The sequence below is a fragment of the Megalops cyprinoides genome, chromosome 12 (genome assembly GCF_013368585.1).
Source record: "Megalops cyprinoides isolate fMegCyp1 chromosome 12, fMegCyp1.pri, whole genome shotgun sequence".
Classification (NCBI taxonomy): Eukaryota; Metazoa; Chordata; class Actinopteri; order Elopiformes; family Megalopidae; genus Megalops; species Megalops cyprinoides.
Window position 1 is genome coordinate 37292515 of NC_050594.1, and position 24921 is coordinate 37317435.

General features: G+C 41.5%; 1 protein-coding gene across 6 annotated transcripts in view; it reads right to left on the reverse strand.

The window, feature by feature from the left end:
• Positions 1-2926: 2926 nt before the first annotated feature.
• LOC118786784 (transcriptional-regulating factor 1) overlaps positions 2927-24921 on the reverse strand; it is a 39970-nt gene continuing 17975 nt past the window's right edge. Inside the window, exons 2-16 of one of the 6 annotated variants that reach the window (XM_036542103.1) lie at positions 20714-20848; positions 19175-20600; positions 18887-18933; positions 18568-18718; positions 17653-17829; positions 16765-17047; positions 16426-16492; positions 13932-14071; positions 13731-13834; positions 13194-13269; positions 12586-12674; positions 8437-8571; positions 6967-7116; positions 4144-4388; positions 2927-3510 (exon numbers count right to left, since the gene is read on the reverse strand). In XM_036542103.1, the coding sequence (XP_036397996.1) occupies positions 3207-3510; positions 4144-4388; positions 6967-7116; positions 8437-8571; positions 12586-12674; positions 13194-13269; positions 13731-13834; positions 13932-14071; positions 16426-16492; positions 16765-17047; positions 17653-17829; positions 18568-18718; positions 18887-18933; positions 19175-20443 (3237 nt within the window). In that variant the 5' untranslated portion in view covers positions 20444-20600; positions 20714-20848 and the 3' untranslated portion in view covers positions 2927-3206. Of the gene's footprint in view, positions 3511-4059; positions 4389-6966; positions 7117-8436; positions 8572-12585; positions 12675-13193; positions 13270-13730; positions 13835-13931; positions 14072-16425; positions 16493-16764; positions 17048-17652; positions 17830-18567; positions 18719-18886; positions 18934-19174; positions 20601-20713; positions 20849-24921 lie in introns of all 6 variants that reach the window. The other 5 variants (XM_036542101.1, XM_036542102.1, XM_036542105.1 and 2 more) reach the window with 5 other exon arrangements.

The following is a 24921-nucleotide window of genomic DNA, read 5'->3' on the forward strand; positions in this document are numbered from 1 at the left end:
AGCAGATGGCATTTGTCTGAGATTGATCAGTGGTATAAGAAATCCCAGTAGACTATTTTATTTTCATTTTTATTAATTAACTTATTCATTTGAAAATGTGTGTGAGACCTAGGCAACAACCTGAGTCTCCAGGATGCCATTAAGTGGCCACACCAGCTCAGCAGCGATCACGCAGGCCTCAAACTGGCATAATTCAGTGCAAACACCAATGCTAGGTGTTCTCTTTTATTCTATATAGAAAATTTTCATTTCACTGAGTGACACATCTGAACCACAACTGGCAGCTTTTACGCTGTGTGGATTGCCTCCCATAGCCTGTATGCTACACACCAGCAAATTACAGTGCCTTAAGAATTGCATAGAAGATGTGCAATTTTCCAGCCATACATGCAGTGGTACATGAGTTGTACTTTAACCACTATCCCAAGGAGGACAGAGTCAAAAGGTTCTTAACACTGGGCGAAAGCATGATACATAAACAAGACAAAGAAATCATGCCTGCCAAATACCTGAGGAACTGTGCCAAATATAACCAGATATAACCAATACCATGAACAATGAATATATGACTATAACATGACTATATTTAAAAAAATTCTTAAATCACCGTTAAAACTACAAGCAGGGAAAAATGACAATATGTACAAAATGTGTACACCCCAAAAATGTCCTTTTTATTACAAACCACTCAGTATGTCATATGATCCTTGTTCTGTTGTGTATGTAACCAGTATAACCACATACATATATAACCTGTGTGTAACCACATCACACAGGTTTCATTGAGGGAGATTAGCATTAGCTCCCTACTCTTTTGTTAGCTGCCTCCTACAGTATCAGACATTCCAGCAGAAATCATCGATTCCCATTCGTATTACACAGATGTTCTGGGACCTCCAAAGATGTGCTCTGCATCATCCCCTCTGCTAGAGCAACATTCAAATCGGATTAAGGGTGTTTTCACACTTGGTCCCTTTCAGCCCTCAAAACGAACTCAGAGAGATTAGTCAGCATTTTTTGCGCATATGTGAACACTCCAAACGAACTCAGACCCCTCTAAAAGGAAACGAACTGAGACCACCTCTTGCTATCACGTCAATAGCAAGACTGGTGGCCGAGGAGTAGTTTGGTCCGAGAAAGAAACTACTGCACTTCTCCAGATATGGAACGAAGAACACACCAAACAGCAACTGTCTACAACGCACAGAAACGCCAAGGTTTTCCTCCAATTTTCAGCTCATATGAAAGCAAGGGGCTTCATTTGGACCGCACTGCAGTGCCGCGTCAAAATAAAAAAACTATGTCAAAAGTACTTTACCACATGCGATAAAATGAGAAAAAGCGGAGAATCCTGACATAAAAGACACATGCCATAATCCAAAGCAGTAAAGGTCTGAGAGCTCCAGAGGAACTATAGTGTGAACAGAAAGAGGACTGACGCCCCATCAGAGCTGAAGTGGACCAGAAAGAGAACTGAGTCCTCTTTCAAATGAACTCACAATGTGAACGCAAAAAGAACTGAGTCCCTTTTCTGTTGGTCCACTTTTTGGTCCACTTTAAGAGGACTGAGTTTGGTTCATTTAAAAAGGACTATATGTGAAAACATCCTTAAACTGCCTACTCTCTCCTATAGCCTAATTTAATTTCTGCTGGATTTGTCTTGAAGACTAAGTCATACAAACACGTTTCATCCACAACATAATATGATGTGTAACTCAGTTAACAGCAACAAAGGCATAAGAGATCAAGCAAAACTGTAGAAATGGCTTTGGACCCTGCTGTTGTGCAGTTCCACATGGTAGTTCCGAAATGCAGTTTAACTGTCCTTTATGCCTCACTTGGAAAAAAATGAAAGTCTAAACCTGCTCTTCTGAGACCCCTCTGCTAATGACGTTGTGTGACTGTTATGGCAAACACCATTTATATAAAAAAATTCTACAAACTAACAAAGAAATGTAAAATACAGATCAGAATTTCAGCTCAATGGAAACTAATGACTTGAGCTTTGTGGAACGAACATGGTGTATTCCCAGGACTATGAGTCAGAACCACTGATCTGAGACAGCTGGTTATGTGTGTTTTATAAACTGCAATGGCATCTGACAACATTTTCAAAATACAAAATCAATCTTTTCACAGTGTATGTAAAAAAACAAGATAAAATAGAATTTACAAACTACTAAAATAGACAACATTTCCCCACAAATACTCACATCAATAAAATCAAATCATGTAGAAGGTTCAGGACATGCTACTGTTCTACAAGAAGGACTACCTTGCTGTTCTACAGTGTTTTCAGTAGCCATTCTCACCTGGTTCACAAGAGGAAGTATGTTGAATTCCTCAAAAAAGATATGCTACATTCATGATGAGCAGAACCTTACATTTTTAATATTAATCTTAATCTTAAATTCTGCATATTCCACATAAACCAAGATGCGACCCCTGATTTTTACTTTAGGAAAGGCAGCAATAAAGATTTAGTCTTGAATACGTGATACCTGCACATTAACAATTGTGATTTTTCTGTAAATTGGACAGCAAGATTGATTAGGATGCAGTGATCAAAGCCCTTCTACCTAAATCATTACAGAAAACAAACATGGCAGAGATACATACCTGTCCATTTTATGAATGTAACACATGGCCTTCAAATATGAAACACCTGAGTATTCCTTAAATCAAATAAACAAAAACATTGTACTTCTGAAAAAAAGATGAGTGCTTATTTGCTTTCTCTCACTTTCCTTCTCTTTTTGAAATTTGGGCATACCGGAGTAAGATAAAAAAAAAAAAAACAAAACAGGTTGCAATATGATGAAAAAATGTTTTTGTGATATTCATCATAGTGGTTATTTAGAATCTTTTGTTTTTTATCTACTCATCCTTTATGCTATTTGTAATGCTACTTGTAAATAAATAGCTATATAATGAAGAGATTTTAAAAGTCAAAGCCTCCTCCCTCTCCCTCTGTACTACATGCTGAAAGTCACTGCTGTTACAATCTCTGATGTGGCACGTTTCAAGAACAGTAAAAACAGTAAGGCACAGATCATCTGAGTAACCTGTCAAGCTGAGAAGAACAGGAATAAGGACTAATGTTTAAAGGAATGGGGAAGTCAGATGGGTCCTGGGCTTTTTGTGAAAACCTGTCTCCTGCTATATGTGTTAATATGAGGTTGCACCCCTGCCATGGTCCTGGCCAATCATTGGCACAACTCCTCCCCTGGAATAAATTCTCCTGCCTCTAGCTGTAACATAGGATGTTCCTTGAGGAAGGGGTCCTCTTGTTCCATGTGGTCTTCCTCTACTTCTGCTTGTAGCTGCTTGACTAGCCCCATATGGTCAAATGGTAGAGACAGGAGGGTCACTGGGGGACCACAGAGGCTACCAGGGGCCATTTCCATGTTAATCTGCCTCAGGGCTTTCTGCGGGTGCCAAGACTGCAAATCCTCTGGCTGGCGGTGTGTTTTCATGTGTGCATTTCGGCTCTTGATCTTGAAAAACACTCTACAAAAAAGGATGGGTGACAATTTGAGCTACATGCACTCTTGACAGCATTATTACTTCTATCTGGACTAGAAGAGGGAAACTCATGTTCCTGAAATATGCTCTGCTGATTTCTATACTCTTGGACGAAATAAGTAATGAAAGTACTGTTACGACAAAACATGACAAATGTAAAGATAATATAATACAGACTAACATAATAAAAATGTCCCAATTCAATCCTCTGATTATGCATGCTGCTTCTCAGAAATATTATATGTGTTAGTGCTTGCCATGTTCAATCCTGCCAATCACTAAGCTTCTAGGATCTTCCAACAAGATTTTCCTGAAGTACCTATGGAATATTTCAAAAGCTCCTGTACAACATTTCCTTAAGCTTCTACCAAAAATAATCTATTCGATTAAAATATGGCAAACCAACTAGTTCTGTGAGTATTTTTCATTGTTAATTGTGATTGACTGTGACTTGTGATTTAAACTTTGCTGAAACAAAGTCCTTCCCATGCAAAGGAGATGTGCTAGAATAATGATGTTTAAGAGATGTCTTACTTCCCACATTCTTTGCAGGGGAAGACAACAGTGATGTCTGTGTCACCACTAGTGCTGCTGTGGGCTGGGGAGCTTTTCACTGACCCCACACCAGCCTGAGGAGCAGGTCCGCTGGTGCTGTTGTGGGCTGGGGAGCTTTTCACTGATCCTAGACCAGCTTGAGGAGCAGGTCCAATGGTGCTGCTGTGGCCTGGGGAGCTTTTCATGGACCCCAGGCCAGCCTGAGGAGTAGATCTGGTCCTGCATCTCTCTGCCAGGGGTTTAGGGGTTAGGCCTGGCCTGCAGTGGATGTGAGCATGGCCATTCAGGGCCTGCTTAGAGGAAAAGGTCTGCAGAAGAATAGTGATAATCTAAGATCACTTTCACATCTCTCACATACCTCATACATATAGCAGTGCACCTCAGTCTGAGCTCACAATGCAGATTTAGGGGCTCACATGAACCCCAGGTAACCTGTAGCCATGTCCTTGGGCATGGATTTACACACTTACTCCGCAGGTAGTACATTCTTGGTATGAGGTACTGTCAATGCGTAACAGTAGGTGGCAATATTGTATCTGTATTTGAAGACGATGCAGTTGTGTAGTGAGCACCCTGCTGCACAGGGCCAGCCCAAGCCTTTATGGGGCCCTAAGCAGAATTTGATTTGGGGGCCCCCCACCGCCTCGGTGCCGCCAATACTACTATACTACCACCAAGACTATTGTCAATGCTTGATCATTCGCACACCCACTGTAAATTTAACACACCCATTATCAATTTTATTAGCTGTAGCTGTGTTGCTTATATCATACTAATGTCTCTTGTGGGACATTTCAAGCACTCTTGGAGGCCCTCTGGTGGCCACAGAGGCCATAAGCAGGCACTTAGTTCGCTTTTGCGTTGGGCTGGCCCTGCTGCTGCAGCTCCAGTATACTCCTCATGCTCCATTCATTTCCCTACATTTCATGAGTATGTGTTAATTATGTTTCAAAAAAACATAATTAGTAAAATAAAGAAGTAAAAGTAAAATAAGTAACTGCTAGAATTTGGATATGGATGTTTTTATGGTATTCAATCATATAAAATGCACAGCATTTTGCAGTGACTATGCAAGGGTGTAACACAACAAAGCAGCATGTTGTCCAGACACATGATGCAGCGTGTACACAAAAGGCACTTTAATTTAAATTGCTTTAATTTGGGTGTAAAGATGGACCACGTTTTATTCTTTTTCCCCTTTATGTAACCCTGTTTTGGAAAGGCCAATTGGATACTAGGCTCGTCTCCCCGCAGCAACCCCAGCACTTGCACAGAAGCACTTGGGTGAGATGAATGAAGTCCTCTGATACATTTGCACACAGCGAGCAAAGATGTGACATAAGTGAGAACACTCATGTCAAAACAGAGAGGGCCTAAACACATCAACTAAACCAGTTTTCCTCGGACTATCCAGGCAGGATAGAAATACATCTGGTATGAAAGAAAATTCACCAATACCACAGTGGGGCTGTTTGTCAGACACTGTTGTCTACAATGGAATTGCAATACATCCTTTAAAACCCCAGGTCTGCAGAAGGCATGTAAGGGGCATTAGGTGTTTCAGAGGACATGATAATTTTGGGTACACATTGTGGTAAAGGCATGCAGAAAGTTCTGTTTAAACCTGAGATGGGCCCTCTTTGCACACTCTGCACACAGCCCTGAAACAGGATCTGCAGGTTTAGAAGATCCTGACGTGACATGTGACCATTCCATCTCAGCAGCCAACTCTACAAATGCTGTGAGTATCAAATACATTTGTATGAGCTTTACTACATTCACTATAATTATTAATAACTGCACTCTTATGACTTCTACTTCTTTTTACTTGTTTTTTTATTTCTGCTATTTATCGACAGATTACATCTAACCCTAAAGGTATCCTAAAGATAGTCATGCTACATATATTACACAGTAACTAAGTGAGTATATTTAGGGTCAGGGTAAATGGTGACATTTGTGCCCAGGATTCAAAAGTCAGGCATGGTGTCAACATGAACCAATACAGCACCTGAAGACTACACAAACAATTTCATTATTGAGAAAAAAATTGAAACAAATGCATAAAATGTTTAGCTGTGCAGATCTAAAACAGAATTGTGTAGAATCTCATTTCAAATATGGCTAGCAGTTTTATGGGAGGAATGTTGATGTAATTGAGGACTGATACATTACATTCACTTGTGTCCAATGCTGCAAGTCAGGCAGTCTAAAATACAGCTATTCAGTGAATATGCTGAGACAACTTTGCTCCAACATGCCATCGCTTTCTCATCAGATGTAACTGCATTAATCTATCAGCCACTTCACAGAGTGGAGGCTCCAGTGTATTTCAGCAGAAATCACTCACAGCAAAGCTTTTCAGACAGTTACTGACTGTTTGGCAAGTTGCCAACAAAAAGTCTTATGATTATTTTTTTTCCCCTCAATCTATTAGTATTACGTTGAGAACAATATATTATGTAATTGAATGTTTTATAATAACATAAAATAATCATTCTGCCTATAATTTCAGCAAGTACAGTAATACATAGTTACTTTTGTATTAGTTCTTCAAAATAATAATGCCATTTAGAAAGTGAGACATAACAGAAAAGATACTAAATTCAGCATTTAAGGATGTCTTGGTTCTATTTTATCATCTATAATTTTGCTGGCAATAAGCATAGCCTCAAGAATGCGTTAGACCACAGCTGAAAGATCTGAAAGAGATGACCTATTCACAAGTGTTGAGTCACAGAAGGCGAGGTTACAGAGAAGACGAGACATCTTTAACTGACAGGAAGGAGCATGAGGCTCCGGATGCATGTGAGTGGGTGTTTTTATGGTAGTTTCCATCAGTGAACTACCACATAGCAACACTCTGTATGATATTAAGGAACTCACACAGCCGCAGTCTGGAACCTCACACACAAAGGAACTGGCTGGGTCTGCCAATTCAGGGGACTGGTGGACTTTTATCTCCTGTTTCATTAAGCTTTTTTCATCATCCAGTTCCTCTGACTCAAGCTCCTCCCCCTGTACATCCCACTCATCCTGCACAGAACAGCCACAGTGAGAAACACAAGTACACAGAGTTATGGGGTATTTACAAATCTACAGCCTCTAACAGGGTATTTCTTGCAGTTTACAGCCTCTAATGGGGCACTTCCTACAGTCTATGGTCTCTTATGGGACACTTCATACAGTCTACAGCCTAGACTGTATGACAGTCAGGCATGGTGTTGCATGAGAAATAAAAAAGAAAAAAACATTCAAATTTATACATATATTTAAAGGTAGTAAGGACAAAGGGAATTGCAGTTAGATTGATTAGAGGTGTACATGGGGAAAGTAATCTTGTAGGCGGCTTGTTGGGTTGGGTTATTTTAACCTGAAAGTCATTGCCATTATTTCTTGGTTAGCCGCTTCTAAACAGCTAAACAACATTCCTTTTAATCTATCAAAACACAGAACTGTGCAAGTGCTCCCAATCAAGAATGACCTGATGTACTTACAGGCTGAACTTTAAAAACAGACTCAAATACACTCCAGAATGTATCTGATCACCTGATCTACAACCAGCCAAAATACTCTCTCCTCACCTCTCTACACTGGCTACCTGTTATAGCTCAGATAAGTCAAAATTTTGGACCTATTCTGCTTAACTGTAGCAAGAGCTGCACCCCCATGTTAACAACCTCTCACCAAACTCTACTCTCTAGTCAGACTACATTGCTCTGCTACCCCCGAAACATCTAGTAGTCCCTACCTCGAGGGGTTGCTCATCATGTTCACATCCCTTCTCTACTCTTGCTCCCAAGTGGTGGAATGAGCTCCACACTATTCTTAGAGCTGCAGGATCACTGTCCATTTTCCAGTCATCTACACTCTCTGTACTCTGAACACCTCCCCCTCTTACTAATAAGAAATAGTGGCTATAAAACTAATAGGATTTTACACATAAAAGCCTGGCGGCACCTGAAGCTTTAGCAGGGGCATTAGCTCAGTTGTAAATGCACTGTGACAGTACTAACCTGTAGCTTTTAAGATTGTATAGTTTAAGCTTAATGTTCTATGATAACAGTATAAGTATAAGAAATGTAATGGCATTACATTTCAATGATGGCACTAATACATTTGTATCTGTGCAGCTCATTGCCTAACCCTGTTGAATGCACTTACGGAAGTCGCTGTGGATAAGGGTGTCTGCCAAATGACCAAATGTAAAATGTAAATGTAAATGACTAGTTCATCTCCTAAAACATACTGGCCCAAACTGTCACTGCAGTGCACTTTGTACTTATCACATAAGCTTTCTGTGGTTACACTGAATGGGGTTGGGGTTTCTGGTGATAGGGGAGAGAGAGGAGAGACCTGGGAAATAGGGGTTTGCACCACTCTCTCGGGTTCCAGAATGGTAGAGTGCATTTGTAGTTTCTTGCCCAGTCTCAGCCTCTTTTTCCATGTGTAGTAGTATTCCACACACTGAGCCACCGTCTTTGTTTTCACCTGAAACAGATGAAGACACTGTCACACACCTGGACAACCAAGCCATCTTAGATCAGTAAACCTGATCTAGATTTTTTTCTTTTGAAGAGAGCATGGAAAACCTTGCATCTCAAGGTTCAAATCCTCTCCACATAAAACTCATGGCAGGTGTTATAAAGAGACCTGCATATTGCTAAGAGTATTTCATTTCTCAGGTTTGTTGTTGTCTGGCTGACAAAGCTATTGGTGACACGAGAAGCTTTACAGCTGTGGTGGATAGTGCATTTATTTTTAAGGTATGTTTTTGCATTTTGCTAAGATAATAAAAGACTCAAAAAACTTAATTGTTAATGGAGATTTTTCAACAAGGGGGGTTCATACACTGAGATACTGTTGATTCCATTGATAACATATGACAGCACAGCAGATATTAATGAAGAAACTAGGACATTAACAGCCTTCAGTAATGGCTGTTTCAGTAATCTTATATTTTCAAAGAAATTAAAATGAATGGACAGCGTTTCCAGTCTACTGTCTCTTTATGACACAGACCTTTTTTGGTGAGTGAAACTGCCGTTTTTTCCATGACATCATTTCTTTACTTCTCTACTTAAAGATGACTCATTTCTGGAGAGTACAGTAAATGAGTCCCACCTCATTTCCCCTTCAGAAAGGCTTTCTGCGAAAGCTTCCTGTCACAGACTGTGAATACATTCATCCATACCCCAGCATCTCTCTGACCAGTCCCTTTGTGTTCTGCTTCAGCTCAGCTCTGACAGAGCTCTACTGAGTACTATACCTCTCTCCTCTCAGGTATCTGCTAACAGTTCTGTGTAAAAGGACGTTGCTATTAGTATTTGTTTTGCAAGAAGAAAAAATAAAGCTGTTTCTTTGGCTCATTTCTATCATTCATCAAGCCCTTAAGAGAAACTAAGTCAGCTGTCTCTCTCCCTCTCTCTCTCTCTCTCACACACACACACACACACACAAACACAAAGGCTCATCTGTCCAGCACTAAAAGACAGTGGCTGGATCCACTGTTTTCATGTAGCTGTGGATGTTAACAGTGAGCAGTCTAAGAGGTACTTCACACTCCCACAGCAGGGAAAAGAGAAGCTTTCATCTGTCAAGCTTCTCTTTGACTGCCCCGTGTCCTCACAAGGAACAGGGCTCACACTATGTCTGCACACCATAATTATTCACCTCCCAATCAAGGTACCAACAGCACACTGATACAGTGACTGTATACATGATCTGATATTGTGAGAAATGATGTGGTATATGCACTCACTATGGTCTCTTTTCATATGCTCTTTTCAGATGCTCATTTTATGACAAATAGGCCTAAAAATATGGAGATTACATTCACAACTCACTGGCCAAATACAAATGCAGAGACAGTGACTGAAAATATGGCAAATCGTTTAAATATGCAAACATCTAGTTTACAAAACTGAATGCTTCACAATCTGGAAACAGCAGCATTTGGCATATTGGTTGTTGCTGGGTGTGGCCAGAGACTAAGAACCATGAGCAGTGGTTTGCACACCTGAACATACCTGCTGAATGCACCCAATGAGTGAGTACAATAATGAGGGACTTACAGGCATGGCTCATCATCTCAGCCAATGAAAAGCTTCTCACACATCTAGTTTAGTCAAGCCATGCTGGGCAAATCATGTTGTCAGGTCAAATCTCGGCAAAAAGTGTCAAAGTCGTGATGAGTATGTCAAAACAGTTGAATGACTGAATACTACAAGGTTATTGAAGATGTTGACACTGGCTTATCTATGGTGTATGAACAGTACATACGCCGCATGTAAGCAAGACTGTGGAATGCTATCAGGACAAAAAAGTGCTAAAGCCACTGATAGGAGATCGCGACACAGATATTAAAAACTACAACACCCAAATCACTGGTATCACCACTCTGAACACAACCCACAAAGTCAGTCTATATGCAGATGACCTATTACTATATGCACAAAACCCTCTTACATCACTCCCAGCCATTTTCAATCTGATTGGGACATTTTCTGCCATCTCAGAATATTCAATCAACTGGTCAAAATCCATTATTCTCCCAGTTAACCAGGACCAGTGGAATGCTGTGACACCCAGGCTCTCACTAAACATCCCTACAGGTAACATTCGATATCTTGGCATTGATATTTCCTCCAACCTTTCAGATTTGTTTGAATTGAACTTCACACCAATTCTTAAAACCACTGAAAAGTGTTTAAGTTGTTGGAATAACTTACCACTCTCACTTGCTGGCCGCATAGCTGCAGTGAAAATGTCAATCCTACCAAGAATCAACTATCTCTTTTCAATGACTCCCGTCTTCCCAACACCCAACTGGTTTTCTACTCTAAACTCAATAATCACAAAATTTTACTGGAAAAATAAACAACCAAGAATTAAACTCTCAACACTCCAGGAAAGCAAACAGTTTGGTGGCTTAAATGCCCCAAACTTTCTCCATTACTTCTTAGCTCATCAGTTACAGTACATAATGAAATGGACATATTCAGACATGCAACAAGATCCTTGGCTTGAAACTGAACAGTCAGCTTGTGAAGAATTCTCTATTAAAGACTTGCCATTCTTACCCCAATCAATCAAAAAACATAACTGCTATAAGGTCATCACCATTTCAACAACCCTGGAAGCTTGGTGGAAAACCAATAAGATCACAAATCACCCACTTAAACCATGTAAACTCACACCAATTTGGAACAACCCCGATTTCTTAATCAATAAGACCGCCTTCACATTTAATACCTGGAAAAGTAAGGGAATCACCCACTTACAACACCTGTTTGCAAATGATAAATTCTTAACCATCCATGAACTAACACAGAAATATAACATGACCCAACCAAACTTTTTACAGTACCTCCAGCTTAAAAATGCACTAAAAAATAAAATACAACTTTCCAACATTGATCTACAACCACCACCATTAATAGAAAAGATAGCATCCATTTCAACATCTGAGAAACCTTTATCTAAAATATACAAACACATATCATCACCAAAAGAAGAAGCACTACCTATACCAATAACAAACTGGGAAAAAGATTTAAAAATTAAGACTGATCTCAGTTTCTGGAAACAAATATGTAGCAACATCTTCTCCATGACAAACAACTCCCAACTACAGCTAATCCAGTATAAGGTCATGCACAGAACACACATCACCACCCGTAGAATGCGCCTCATGGGCTTCACCAATACAGATATCTGTCCACAATGCACCCTCAACACAATAGATTGTTATTATCACTCTTTCTGGCAATGCACACCAACCAAAAATTTCTGGCAAGCCATAATATTTGAACTCTCCAAATTTCTGGGTCACAGCATTCCACTGTCCCCGTCCCTTTGCCTTCTAGGAGATCTCACACCCATCAGTCATATTCACAAATACCACAAGATCATACTTGTCACCTTAACAATAGCCAAAAAAACAATACTCCTAAACTGGAAATACAGGCACAAACTTTCAATATCACAATGGCTTAATCTGTTAACAGACTACCTCTCAATGGAACGAATCACAGCTAAAAACAATAAACAGACCAAATTATTCAGTAACACCTGGGAACCCATCCTTGTAGCTCTGAACTTTCCAACAAATTGACCCCCCCCCCCCCCCCCCTTTTTTTTTTTTTTTTTTTTTTTTTTTTTCTTTTTTTTCTCTTTTTCTTCCTCTCTCTCCCCCTTCTTCCTTCTTCTCCCCTTCTCCTTTAATAAAAGAAAAAAAAAAAAAAAAAAAAAAAAAAAAAAAATATAACCAAAGCATTTTATGATTGGTACAGATGTAGATTGTGGAAAACCTTTAATAGTCTTTCCTTTTTTCTGAATAACCTGTTCATAGCTTTGTCAAATGCTAGTAAAAACAAAATCATTTCTTTGTAAAAAAAAAAAAAAAAAAAAAAAAATAAAAAAAAAAAAAAAAAAAAAAAAAAAAAAAAAAAAAAAAAACTACAACAGCAATCATTAATTACAAAAATGAAGAATGAAGCATACCATTTTCTGTATGAGGAAGAAATCCTTATTGTATACGATGAAGGCTTTATTGAGCTGCTCCTTCTCCAAAAGTGTCCAACAATCAGATCCTTGTTGAGGGGACACAAAGAGCAGGTGAGGATGGAAACTCAGGGAAAGTGGTTTTAGTGGAAACTCAGGTGAAGGTGTATTCGGTGGACCATCACATACATTACTTTGCATATTAGTAGCTGATCACACCACAGTTTAAATGAAGACTGATGCATTATAATGGTCTTATAAGTTGTTAGCATAATGTAATGTTACGTTTCTCTAGATTTTTGTGTGTATGCTGTGATACAATGTAACATTACTTTTATTATTTTATTGAAAAAAAAATGTTATGGTCATATGCTTACACCAGTTTTTCATCTTAATGAAAGATATCCTGAGCACTGTGACAACTACAAGAATCAGAGCATAGGAACCAAATACTACACGCTACAGACCATGTGCAGTGCAAGCAGTATGCGAAAGCATCTTGCCTTGGCCTTGTCTACAAATAACAGGCAGAAGAATTAAGAATTTGGCTATGAGTGGGACATGTATGGTGTTGACCCGAACTGAGAAGAAAAAGTAGCGGCACACACCTGCATAATGGTAGTCTAGAAGAGGATTGAACTTGCGTCTCACTGGCCCGTGGAAGAGCAACTTCTCCAGGGTTGCCTGACAGGGGAAATGGATGGATTAGGGGAATAACAAAAATTACAGGGATTTCCTGTGAATATTCCTAAATTCTACAAGTTTATTTTCAGCCAACAGTAAATTTTATGTATAAAAGAGCATACATGTTTTCTGACAATACTGCATCATTCCAAAATGCAAACCTTTACACAATAAAGAAATATATGCTTTATAAATGAATCATGACCAAACAAGTCATATTGTCAATGAATAATGTGAAACACTGACATCAGGTTATTGTAAATGATTATTATGAAACACTGACATCAGGTTGTTGTTATCAACCATTGACAGGAAAATTATTTTTGTTATTATTTATCATAATTTTGACTTCATACAGTGTTTGAAGTGCAGGGAATATCAGTGAACATGGATTATTCTGCTTGATTTAGCAATGTCCCACAGTCACAACATGTGCTGCTCCCAGCCTGTGTTTGTCTCACCATGATGTCACCTCTGCACTCAAACAGACAGTGGAGAGCATATTCTGTGTTGGTCCCACCTCCTGGGAGCACACTGGAGCAGGCCATTTTCACCAGATCATCCACTGTACAGAAACAGAGTGAGGGTTTTAATGGGAAGAGGAGGAAAGAGTATGAGTGTTTCCCCAGCATGCTCTAGCTTCAGCCTTGATACTTCTGTACCTCTCTGCTTGGTGGCAGGGGTGTCCAGTGCACCCAACGGTGTCCACAGCATACAGGCTTTGTCGGTGTCTTTCTCTGCCTGTGATGGTCTCTGCACATCAGGAATATCCGCTTGGAAATGTGAGCCAATGTTGATACGTCTGCAACAGCATGACAATGTCAGAGATGAGCTCCCATCTAGTTGACAACTATCATAGCTGAACACCAACCCGGACTTCACAGATGAGCACTGATGCAGGTGATTCCTGCTGCTGCAGAAGAGATACTGTCAGTGCAAGAGAGATATATTTTTAGTCCAGAAGAGGTATATGCTGTCAGTGCAGGAGAGATGTGTTGGTGCAGGAAAGATGTTTACTGTCAGTGCTGGAGATACTGTATATACTGTCAGTGCAGGAGAGTCAGTATTAGTGCAGTCGAGATCAGTGCAGGAGAGATATACAGTTGAGTGCAAAATTTTGCATCCCCCTTAGACCCTGGGTGAATAATCAAAAAATCTGCCTCTATTGTACAGTCCATCTTCAAAATAGCCTTCCATAATCATTTAAATGTGTTTCCCCTCTGAAAACCTTTTATGGTATGGCCTCAATGTTAAAATAGCTAAGTCCAAGTCCAAATTTATCTTTAATAGCAAGCTCAAAAGTTTATATCCCCTTTGATAAACCCTGTAGGTATTTAACTTAAGAACTAACCAACACTTATTAAGCACTTAATGCTTGATGAGCGGCACCAGGTGTGTTAAATCAGGCTTGCATTTTATATTTGCAAGTGGGTAGATCTCCAGGAGCAGTTTGCTAAGAGCAACGAAAACAACGGGATAAGGGAAACAGCTGTCAGAAGACTTCAAAATGAAAATGGTAAACTTTCATGAAGCTGGAGAGGGATATAAAAATATTTCAAAGAATTTAAGGACACCAGTACCAACTGTGAAGACCATAATCCAGAAATGGAAGAAACATGGACACACTAAGACTCTACCAAGGAGTGGAAGACCAAGAAAAATAACTGAAAGAGCTGCTAGGACACTTGCTCGAGAACTACGTAAGAATCCAAAACAAACAGCAGGGGACCTGAAAAAGAGGCAAATGGAATAAAAGTCAACATCTCCAAAGTCAAGCGCAGTCTGCACAAGTCTGGAATGTTTGGGAGGAAAGCACGCAGGAAGCCATTGCTTACTTCTAGACACAAGGCAGCACGCTTGGAGTATGCTAAAGAGCATGTGAACAAACCAAATGAGTTTTGGAACAAGATTATGTGGTCTGATGAGACCAAAGTCAAATTATTTGGTCAAAATTTGCACAGATACGTGTGGTGAGAAAAAACTCTGCCTATGAGGAGAGGAACACCATTCTCACAGTCAAATATGGTGGAGGCTCGCTGATGTTTTAGGGGTGTATGTCTGCATCAGGCACTGGAGCTCTGCATAAAGTGGAAGGAAAAATGAATGCAGGCCAATATCAACAGATTTTAAAGCAAAGCCTCCTATCATCAGTCAAAAAGCTTAAAATGAAGAGGTAGTGGACCCTTCAACAAGACAATGATCCAAAGCACAAAGCAAAGTCAACTCAGGAATGGTTTAAAAAGAATAAGGTGAAAGTTTTGCCATAGCCTTCCCAGTCAGACTTGAATATAATAGAAAACCTGTGGATAGATTTGAAAAAGGCTATACATGGCATACAGCCAAGCAATCTGGTAGACCTGGAACAAATATGCCAGGAAGAATGGGCTAAAATTACACCTGAGAGGATACAAAAGCTGCTCAGAGGGTACCGAAAGAGGTTGGAGTAGGTTATTGTCAGTGCTCCCGCCCCCTAGCTGTTGTATTTTTGTTTTCCCCGGTCCATGTGCTTTTGTTTTTCCTTGTGTTCTAGCCCTGCCCCGCTCCCTGCCCTGTCGCACACCCGTTTCCCATCCCCTCATTGCACACCTGTTTCCTATCCCCTCATCAGCCCTGCCCTGTATCTTCCCTGCGTGTCTCTGTCCTGTTGCTAGTTCGTTGCAGTGTGTTTCTCGCCTGTTCCGTCCCCGCCGGTTTTTGTCTGTGTGCTGTTCCCATTATTCGACCTTGCCTGTACTTCAACCTGACTCCTGCCTGCTCCTGTTCCTGATCCTGGATCTTCTAACGAACTGCCTTTCTGGTTTTGACCCTGCTTGTTTAGTGTTTGCGATCTTGCCTTGCGATATTAATAAACCCGCCTGGCACCTGAAGCTCCCGTGGTCTGTGACTGAGTCCTTGCCTGATTCCTGACAGTTATAAAGACAAAAGGAAGGACATACATGATGATGAAGGAACATCTGTAAAAACTGAAGGTGCATTAGATATTGTGTTGATGAAAATTTGTTTGTTTTACTCCTTTTGTCATTTCAAAGTAAGAGGATGCAAACTTTTGCACTCAACTGTATACTGTCAGCGCAGGAGAGTTAGTATTAGTGCAGTTGAGATATACACTGTCAGTGCAGAAAAGATACTGTCAGTGATATTCGAGAGGCTGCTTACGGCTCCACCTCCACCGACTGCTCTCCAGGGCCTGGCATCACTGTCTCAGGACTGCCATCCATGCTAGCTGTCAGACACAGACACATCACATCCATATGCATTGTAAAGGTTTCGTTCTGTGGCACACAGTCTGCTAAACTCACAAACAACTCCACTGCAACAGCAACGTAATTAACATGCAATATATGAAACCATGCCTGCTGCATATTGAAAAGTAAAGCTGACAGCTGTAAGGTGTGTCATTTGAGCAGAGATGGTTGTAGCAAGTTTTGTTATTCATCCTGAGGCATTTGTAACAGGTGTAAGATGTGTTGTTCGCTCTGAGGTGGGGGCACTCACTGGTCCTTCCAAGCAGTACTCGTGGTGTGACAGGGGTGAGGAGGGATCCCGGGCAGATGCGTCTGAAGAGCCCAGAGCCCTGCCGAATAGGACTCAACATGGGGGGAGGGGTGTAAGGCGGGGCCTCTCCCAGGAGGCACGGTGACCGCAGCTGGCTCTGGAACAGGACAGCGCCCCCAGTGGATGGAACAGGGATTGGGGAGGGTATGATGAGTGGATCAGGGCGGTGGCGGCTCTTCTTTTCTGGCCCTGCCCCCTGACGCTCTCCTCCTGCTGCCCTACCCTACAATAACATCACAACATTACCTAAAATCATCGGCTGTTTCTTTAGTCATAACTACTATTACTTTTCATGAAGAGGCCATTACAACAGTGGACAAATTCCTTTTTAATAATATAAATATATAAAGATCATAATATAAACTAAGGAAGCCACAGGAAGTTTACATTTTACAAATTAATAATCAAAAAATTTCACAGAAGTTGAGTGTCACAAATGTGTTTCCACAGAGGTAAGCTAGGTAAACTAGCTCCTGATCATTGCAGTCTATTCTCAAGACACAGTCATTTAATGGAAGAGTCATCTATACACCAATATACACTTTCAACATTTTTTCGTTTGCACAAGTAAAGCAAAAAATGCCTTGACAATGAGGACTGGGACACCCCATGATTCTCTAATAAGCCAGAGAAGACACTAGATCACAGTCCGTAGCATTGCTTCTTCAACCAGACATATTTTGGCAGTTGACTAAAAAAAGCTGTGCACAGAAACAGAAGGAGCCATCTGAAAGAGCTGATGGAAACAGATACAGGTGTAGGAGGAGTTGCAGGAGGGAATGAAATCAGCATGTGGCATTTGCAAGTTGCGTAAAGCTGGACGCTTACACACAAGGACAGTTCTGAATGCTCTGTCAGGTTGACGAGGTAACTTCCTGGGCAGGGCCAGAGAGGTGTGACAGGGCGGCTGCTGGAGGCAGGCTGAAGCTTGACAGGCACAGACACAGGCATGATGAAGGGGAGGGCCGGCTCCACCTCCTCAGACAACTCTGTAGCATCCCCTGTCTGCCCACAGACAAACATACAGACAAAGCACCAGTAAAACCTGCACTTTGGTCCAGCCAGAGGACATCAAGAATTTACGGCTTCTCAAAAGTTATTTTTTTCTTACCTTCTCATATAAAAAATGCTATTATGTAATTTCTGATTACTTCAGAGCTGGCTCGCATTGTAAACACAGTGGAGTGTACACACTACAGAACATACTGTATATAGAGAGTATGCATACTACATGGCATATTTAAAAGACTGCAGAGAGAATGCACATTTAATAAATTTATGTATTTAATAAATTTAGAGTGTGCACACTGCATAGTACGTTTAATAGACTGTAAGGAGTGTGCAAAGCACATTTTGTAGATTTTGTAGATTTCAGACTGCCCATTATTTTAAAATTTAAAAAGTAACCTTTTTAAAAGTAACAAAAAAACCCTGTAAAAAATAACAGAAGCATCCATCAGATGCAAAATCCCACAAAACCCTGCATAAGCGTCCATCCACACTATCCACACTTACCCTCCTATCAGTACAAGTTGTACAGATCTTGCATTAGTACAGCTGCACTTAGAAAAGAGCAGTTTTTTAGAAAGCAAGTGTGCTCTGTGTGTGAACACAGGTGTATTAAATGCTGTGTGGTACATCCACCAAAGAGATGTGTGAGAACAAACTCACGATAAGCATGGATGCTCCACATTGCAGAACACATCAATATGGACCATTGAGAAAACATTGTCCTCTCCTCACCGTTTTGGGTGCAGGCAGAGCCCTGAAGCCTCCATGTGAGCGCATGTGTCCGTTAAGAGCTGGCAGGCTCTTAAACTCCTTCTGACAGATGGAGCACAGGAGCTTAGAGGTAGCATCATCCCTGTCTGTCACCTCCACCTTCACAGGGGTACTGTGAGTGACATAATGAAGCCAGTGAACACAGAAACTTGGCCAGCAACACAAGCACACGGCACAGCTTGGGTTCACTTAACACTGCCCCATAAACCAAAGGTGCAACCCCATGGATGCTGACAGCATCACAGCAAACAGGATTAATAAATCAGGAACAAGCCAATACCTGTGAACTGAGCAGGAGGGATCATCATGGAAGTTTGGCAAGCGCATCTTAAGGAACAGGAGAAGAAAGTGTCACACACGTACCCTTATTATGTTTAAAACATTCATAAACTGTACAGAAACACCATAAGACACATGTATGTTTTAAACTGAAACATGAGGTACAATGTGCATCAAAAACATGGTAAATACTGACAGCTCATTATTATCAGAAGAGAGCATTGATTCTCCTATGCATCAGAAGTATACAAGCATGACAGCAGGCAGCCCAAATGCCCTTGGGTGGTACCTGTTGCCATGGTGCTCTGGGGGAGAAAGGTGAGGCTCTGCCTACACTGTTCACCAGCTGGATGGTGGGAAGGACATCCACCTCTGACCTTTCACCCAGCTGGTGTGGGCTGCAGGTGACAGTAGAAGACAGAAGCTGCTGTTGGCAGGCCAGGTTGCCTTCTCTGGGGTCATGGAGCCCCTGCAGGGGGGTGGGGTTTGGACCCATGGGGGCGTTAGGGCCTGGGCTGAGGAGGGCACAGCTGGTGTCAGAGGAGTACTGCTCAACGGGGAGAATGCTCATATCCTGTGCCTGCACCTGCTGCTGGAAGGGGATGCTGTGCTGGTAGAGCGGCCTGTACTGGTGCTGGTCCTGGTAGAAATATGGACGCTGATGGCTGGAGAGTGCTGGATCAGGCTGTGGGAACCTCTGGACTTTACAGCTCTGACTGTAGTAGGGCAGAGGGGGAGTAGAGCACAGGGGCTGCGGCAGTGGGTGGGTGGGAAATTGAGTGGGCAAGTGGTAGCAATTCCCTTGCTCCTCCTGTTGCTGCTGCAGAACCTGCTGCACGTGATCCATAAGCCCCATTCTTGGCTGCTGCAGTGACTGGTATCTGTAATGGAGCTGCTGCTGATTCTCTTGCAGACCAAGGAGATGTTGGGACTGCACCTGGTCGTAGCTCCGCATTGGCTGGGGCTCCATCTGTGGACAGCTCTGCCGGTCTTCCATTGGTTGTTCCTGGGGCTGCATGGGCCCCTGGTCAAGGAACTGACGAAACACTCCGTCAATATGAACACTGCCCAAGGAGGGGGGCACAGGCCCTGAGGGGGGGTGTTGCTGGCTCAGGTTGAAGGAGGTGTCCTGAAGGAGATGCAGATTCTGGCTAAACACCTGAGTGAATGAGTCCAGCCTCTGCAGAGCACTAGCACTGCTAGAGAGCATGGTAGGTCTGTCTGTGTTGGCATGGGCCATGGCCTGGAACTGGTAGCCCCCGCCACTGTCGCTAGCTTCCAGGACTCCACGCTGGGGCTGGGCCCCCCAGATGACTGGTGAAGTTTTCCCAGGATTACTACTGGGCCATGAGCCCGCATGTTTGGACACGTCCGCCATGGCAGCACGAGCGTCTGTGGGGTCCTGATAGAAGGCTGGGGAGCCCGCAGGCACATCCACAGAGTCCAGCATGGGCACACAGCTTTGGTTCATTGTGGCCATGGAGTTGTGTTGAGGGAAATAGCTTTCATCGTAGCAGCTAACCGGGTGGTTTGTTTCATAGAATGGCTGGTCTGCCATACTGGTTGCTTTATATATGGTCTGAAATCTAGCTGTGATCTGTTTAATCACAGAGACTTACTGTAACAGTGACACGTTGCACACCGTTACAGCGCTACTGGCGTTTCATGTTTGGCAAGATGTGGCTTTGTTGCATACAGAGGTGGGAGACATTTGCCTGCCAACAAAGAGATAAACAGATTAAAAATAACTTACAATTTATGTCATAATCTTACTCTTAATAATCCTCAATTTTGGGGAGGGAAAGTGATAGTGCCCAGGGACACTCACAGTTCTGAGTAGGGCAACACTGAGCCAGGTTGGGCTGGACATCTGATTGTATATATGATCAAGTTCCTGTCTGATGCAGTTTGCAGGATGTGTCCTAGGCTCCAAGACGTCATGTTCCTGGCACACTGGCCATTCCTGCCAATCAGGATATCGTGAAGCAGAAACCACATGGCTATACCCTCAACCTTTCTTTCATGTCTGTTTTCCTTAAAGACATCCTACTTAAACTCAGACATACACAAACATCTCACACTCACAAAATGATGCAGTAACATACAGATAATAAATCAGGATAGCATCAAACACTGACAGTGAAAACAAAAGAATATCAGAAAACAGCCTCAATGAGCAGGACATATGTTTCTACACAAACATAACAGATATATACACTCAGTGACCACTTTATTAGGTACACCTCTCTAATACTGGGTAGATCCCCCCTTTGCCTCCAGAACGGTCTGAATTCTTCATGGCATGGATTCAACAAGGTGCTGGAAACTTTCCTTAGAGATTTTGCTCCATGCTGATACGATAGCATCACGCAGTTGCTACAGATTTGTCGGCTGCACATTCATGCTGCAAATGTCCCGTTCCACTACATCCCAACGGTGCTCTATTGGATTGAGATCTGGTGACTGTGGAGGCCATTGGAGTACACTGAACTCATTGTCATGTTCCTGGAACCAGTTTGAGATGACATGTGCTTTGTGGCATGGTACATTATCCTGCTGGAAGATGGGTAGACCGTGGTCATAAAGGGATGCACATGGTCAGCAACAATACTCAGGTAGGCTGTGGCATTTAAATGATGCACAATTGGTATTAAGGTGCCTAATGTATGCCAAGAAAATGTTCCCCACACCATTACACCACCATCTCCAGCCTGAACTGTTGACACAAGGCAGGATGGATCCATGGATTCATGTTGTTTATGCCAAATTCTGACCCTACCATCTGCATGTCGCAACAGAAATCGAGATTCATCAGACCAGGAGATGTTTTTCCAATTGTCTACTATCCCGTTTTGGTGAACCTGTGCCCACTGTAGCCTCAGTTTCCTGTTCTTAGCTGACAGGAGTGGTACCCGGAGGGGTCTTCTGCTGCTGTAGCCCATCCACTTCAATGTTCGACGTGTTGTATGTTCAGAAATGCTTTTCTGCATAGCACTGTTGTAATGTGTGGTTATTTGGGTTACTGCCGCCTTCCTGTCAGCTTGTCTGGCCATTCTCCTCTGACCTCTGTCATTAACAAGGCGTTTTCGCTCACAGAACTGCCGCTCGCTGGATGTTTTTTGTTTTTCACATCATCATCTATACACTCTAGAGACTGTTGTGCATGAAAATCCCAGGAGATCAGCAATTTCTGAGATACTCAAACCACCCCGTGTGGCACCAACAATCATCCCACAGTCAAAGTCACTTAAATCAGATTTCCTACCTATTCTGTTTGGTCTGAACAGCAACTGAACCTCTTGACTATGTCTTCATGATTTTTTGCACTGAGTTGCTGCCAGAGGATTGGCAGATTAGATATTTGCATCAACAAGCAGGTGTACCTAATAAAGTGGTCATTGAGTGTATATCTTATATTCTTAAGAGCTTGCAAATATTTAGAATTCGACATTACTATGCAGGATTCAAACAATCTGCAATAGGCATGAAATACTTTAATATCAAATTTCACAAAATCAAAAAAAGACAAAATGTTTCATGCCCTGAAAACACACATCTCAAAATCAAATTACCACATGACCTAGATTAAAATTGGATAGAATCTCATTTACATTTTCTTTCAAGTCAGTAGAATTTTTATATGATTTACATGCTCATTCTGTCCATTAGTGCTCAGTAGTGCTATAAAATGAATGACTTTTAGTCTGAATCCATTGTTTCTATTGGTCAGTTTGTGTCCAAGTTGTGACAATATACCACAGTTAAATGGAAATGTGTAAATGGTTTTAATATCACTGAACTTTAACAAACACAGATAATGTAACCGATCCATTCCAACATTACTACGAGCTAAGATGGATGTTGGAAACATTTACCTTGTTTTTGGAGAAATCCAGAGTTGTTGTAGTAAACTAGTCACTAAATCCTACTGTGTAACATGAATAACTCTATGAAATAAACAAAAGTTTTTCAAAAGCCAACCTAACAGCTAGCTCTTTTCACTGGGTAGGTAGCGATGCCAGCAGCAACCGTCACCATAAATGTTGGAACACAATAGGCACTACTTTTTTGGTAATGTTAGTTTGCCTTCTTAGTTTTTAAAGATCCGTTTTATAAAACAATATGGCACTCACATATGTGGTTTAGCATGAATATTGATATGCCTACGGGTTTGATCTGAACAAAAAGTATGGATATTTTTAATGGACATAAACATTGCTCTCAGTTTTCATTCCTATGCATTTAATTTGTGGAAATTAAGTGATTGAGGTACAGTGATGGGATAATTATTTATTTGTGTGTGTATGTGTGTGTGCATGCCACAGGAACTTTGTCTTAAACAGAAATATTACACTAGTCACAGCAGCCAAAGAATTAACACTGACAAGTGTGTTATACTGAGATGTTGATATTGAGAACTATCACTATCACATTAAAGCAACATACCTACAATATTTAATATTTAGTAATTTTTTATTGACAATATTTAGTAATTTCCTGAACAGAAGATTGAGGCTTTATAACACTGCTTTCCCCAGTGAAGTTAACTTTGAGACCAAAAGTGAGACCAAAACAACTTTATACCAGAAACTGTTTCCCCTGCTGCCCTGTCTCTCCCTGTCTTGCTCTCTCTCTCTCTCTCTCTCTCTCTCTCTCATACACACGCACACACATGTACACACACGCGCGCACACACACACACACACACAGACACATACACACACACACACACTCTAAGTCATACAAAGCCTTCCACCCACGCATATACACTCTGTGATTCAGACCGACACCATCTTCTCACTTCCTGTCACATGACTTTGAGCAGGGATGTGGTCATCATGTGTCTGTTTAAGTTTGTTCTCCTTTAAAGGAGCGTTGAGGGAAGCCCAGAGACAGTTAAATAAACCAGCTCACCATATTGATCTGTGTTTAAATACAGCCTTTACACTCTGCTCAATACTAATCACTTATACGTACCAAAGAAAAACAGTACTATCTTTAAGTTTGTGATTTTTCTACAACATGATCAGCTATGTAACTAAGTTTTACGGACGGGTCTGTAGTCCAGTTATATCTCTGCCATCTCTGAACAGAACCAGTTTCAGTATGAATACTAAATCAACACTCCAAACAGATGTGCAATGTAGAATATAACCTGTCAAATCTGACCAGAAATAGATGGACAGAGCTGCACCATGCAGGCTAAAACTAGAGATGCTGACGCAGTGACAAAACGCCTTTGCTGCCAGCTATATGATTTCGAAAGAGTGCAACATTTCTTACAGACTTACATCCATAGAAGTTTACTATTAATATGTTAAATATTTAAAAACACACTCTTGGCTGGTACTTTGAATACCTACCAAAAATACACACAATTGTTTTGTGCATTTTACATGTCATTTATATACACACACATACATACACACACACAGAGGATCTAGAAGGTCTACACACCCTTTCAAAAATTCTTGTTTTTGGTGCCTTAAAGGCTGAAATCAAGTGAGAGGTTGGTACCCCAGGTCTACGGGGTACCAACCATGCGTCTTTGACCGTGACACCAAAGAGCCAGGCTCGTTGGTATGGCAGTCAGAGCGCATACTCAACCGTAGTGACAGCACTCTGTCACACTGCCCTCCTCTTCGGGAAGCGCGCCCATGCGCTTCACACACCATGGCGTCCCTCATGCATTCCCCTGCTGTACTTCTCCCATCCCAGGGTGCCCCACTCACTAGTGCTTCACCCATCTCTGAGGTCCCTCACACACCGCTTAGCTAGAATTTCTCCAAACTAGTGTTCTAATCGCACCAGTTTTAGTATATGCGCTAAACGGCTAATCACACCGGTGTGACCCACTAGCTGTTTAGCGCATATACTAAAACTGATGCGATTAGAACACTAGTTTGGAGAAATTCTAGCTAATTTTAGCTTTGAGGAAACAGCAATTTAACTCAAAAAATATAGCAAATGCTAACTGAAATCTATAAGAAACTTAATAACACAAATGAAAACATAACGAACCATATAAGGTTCATA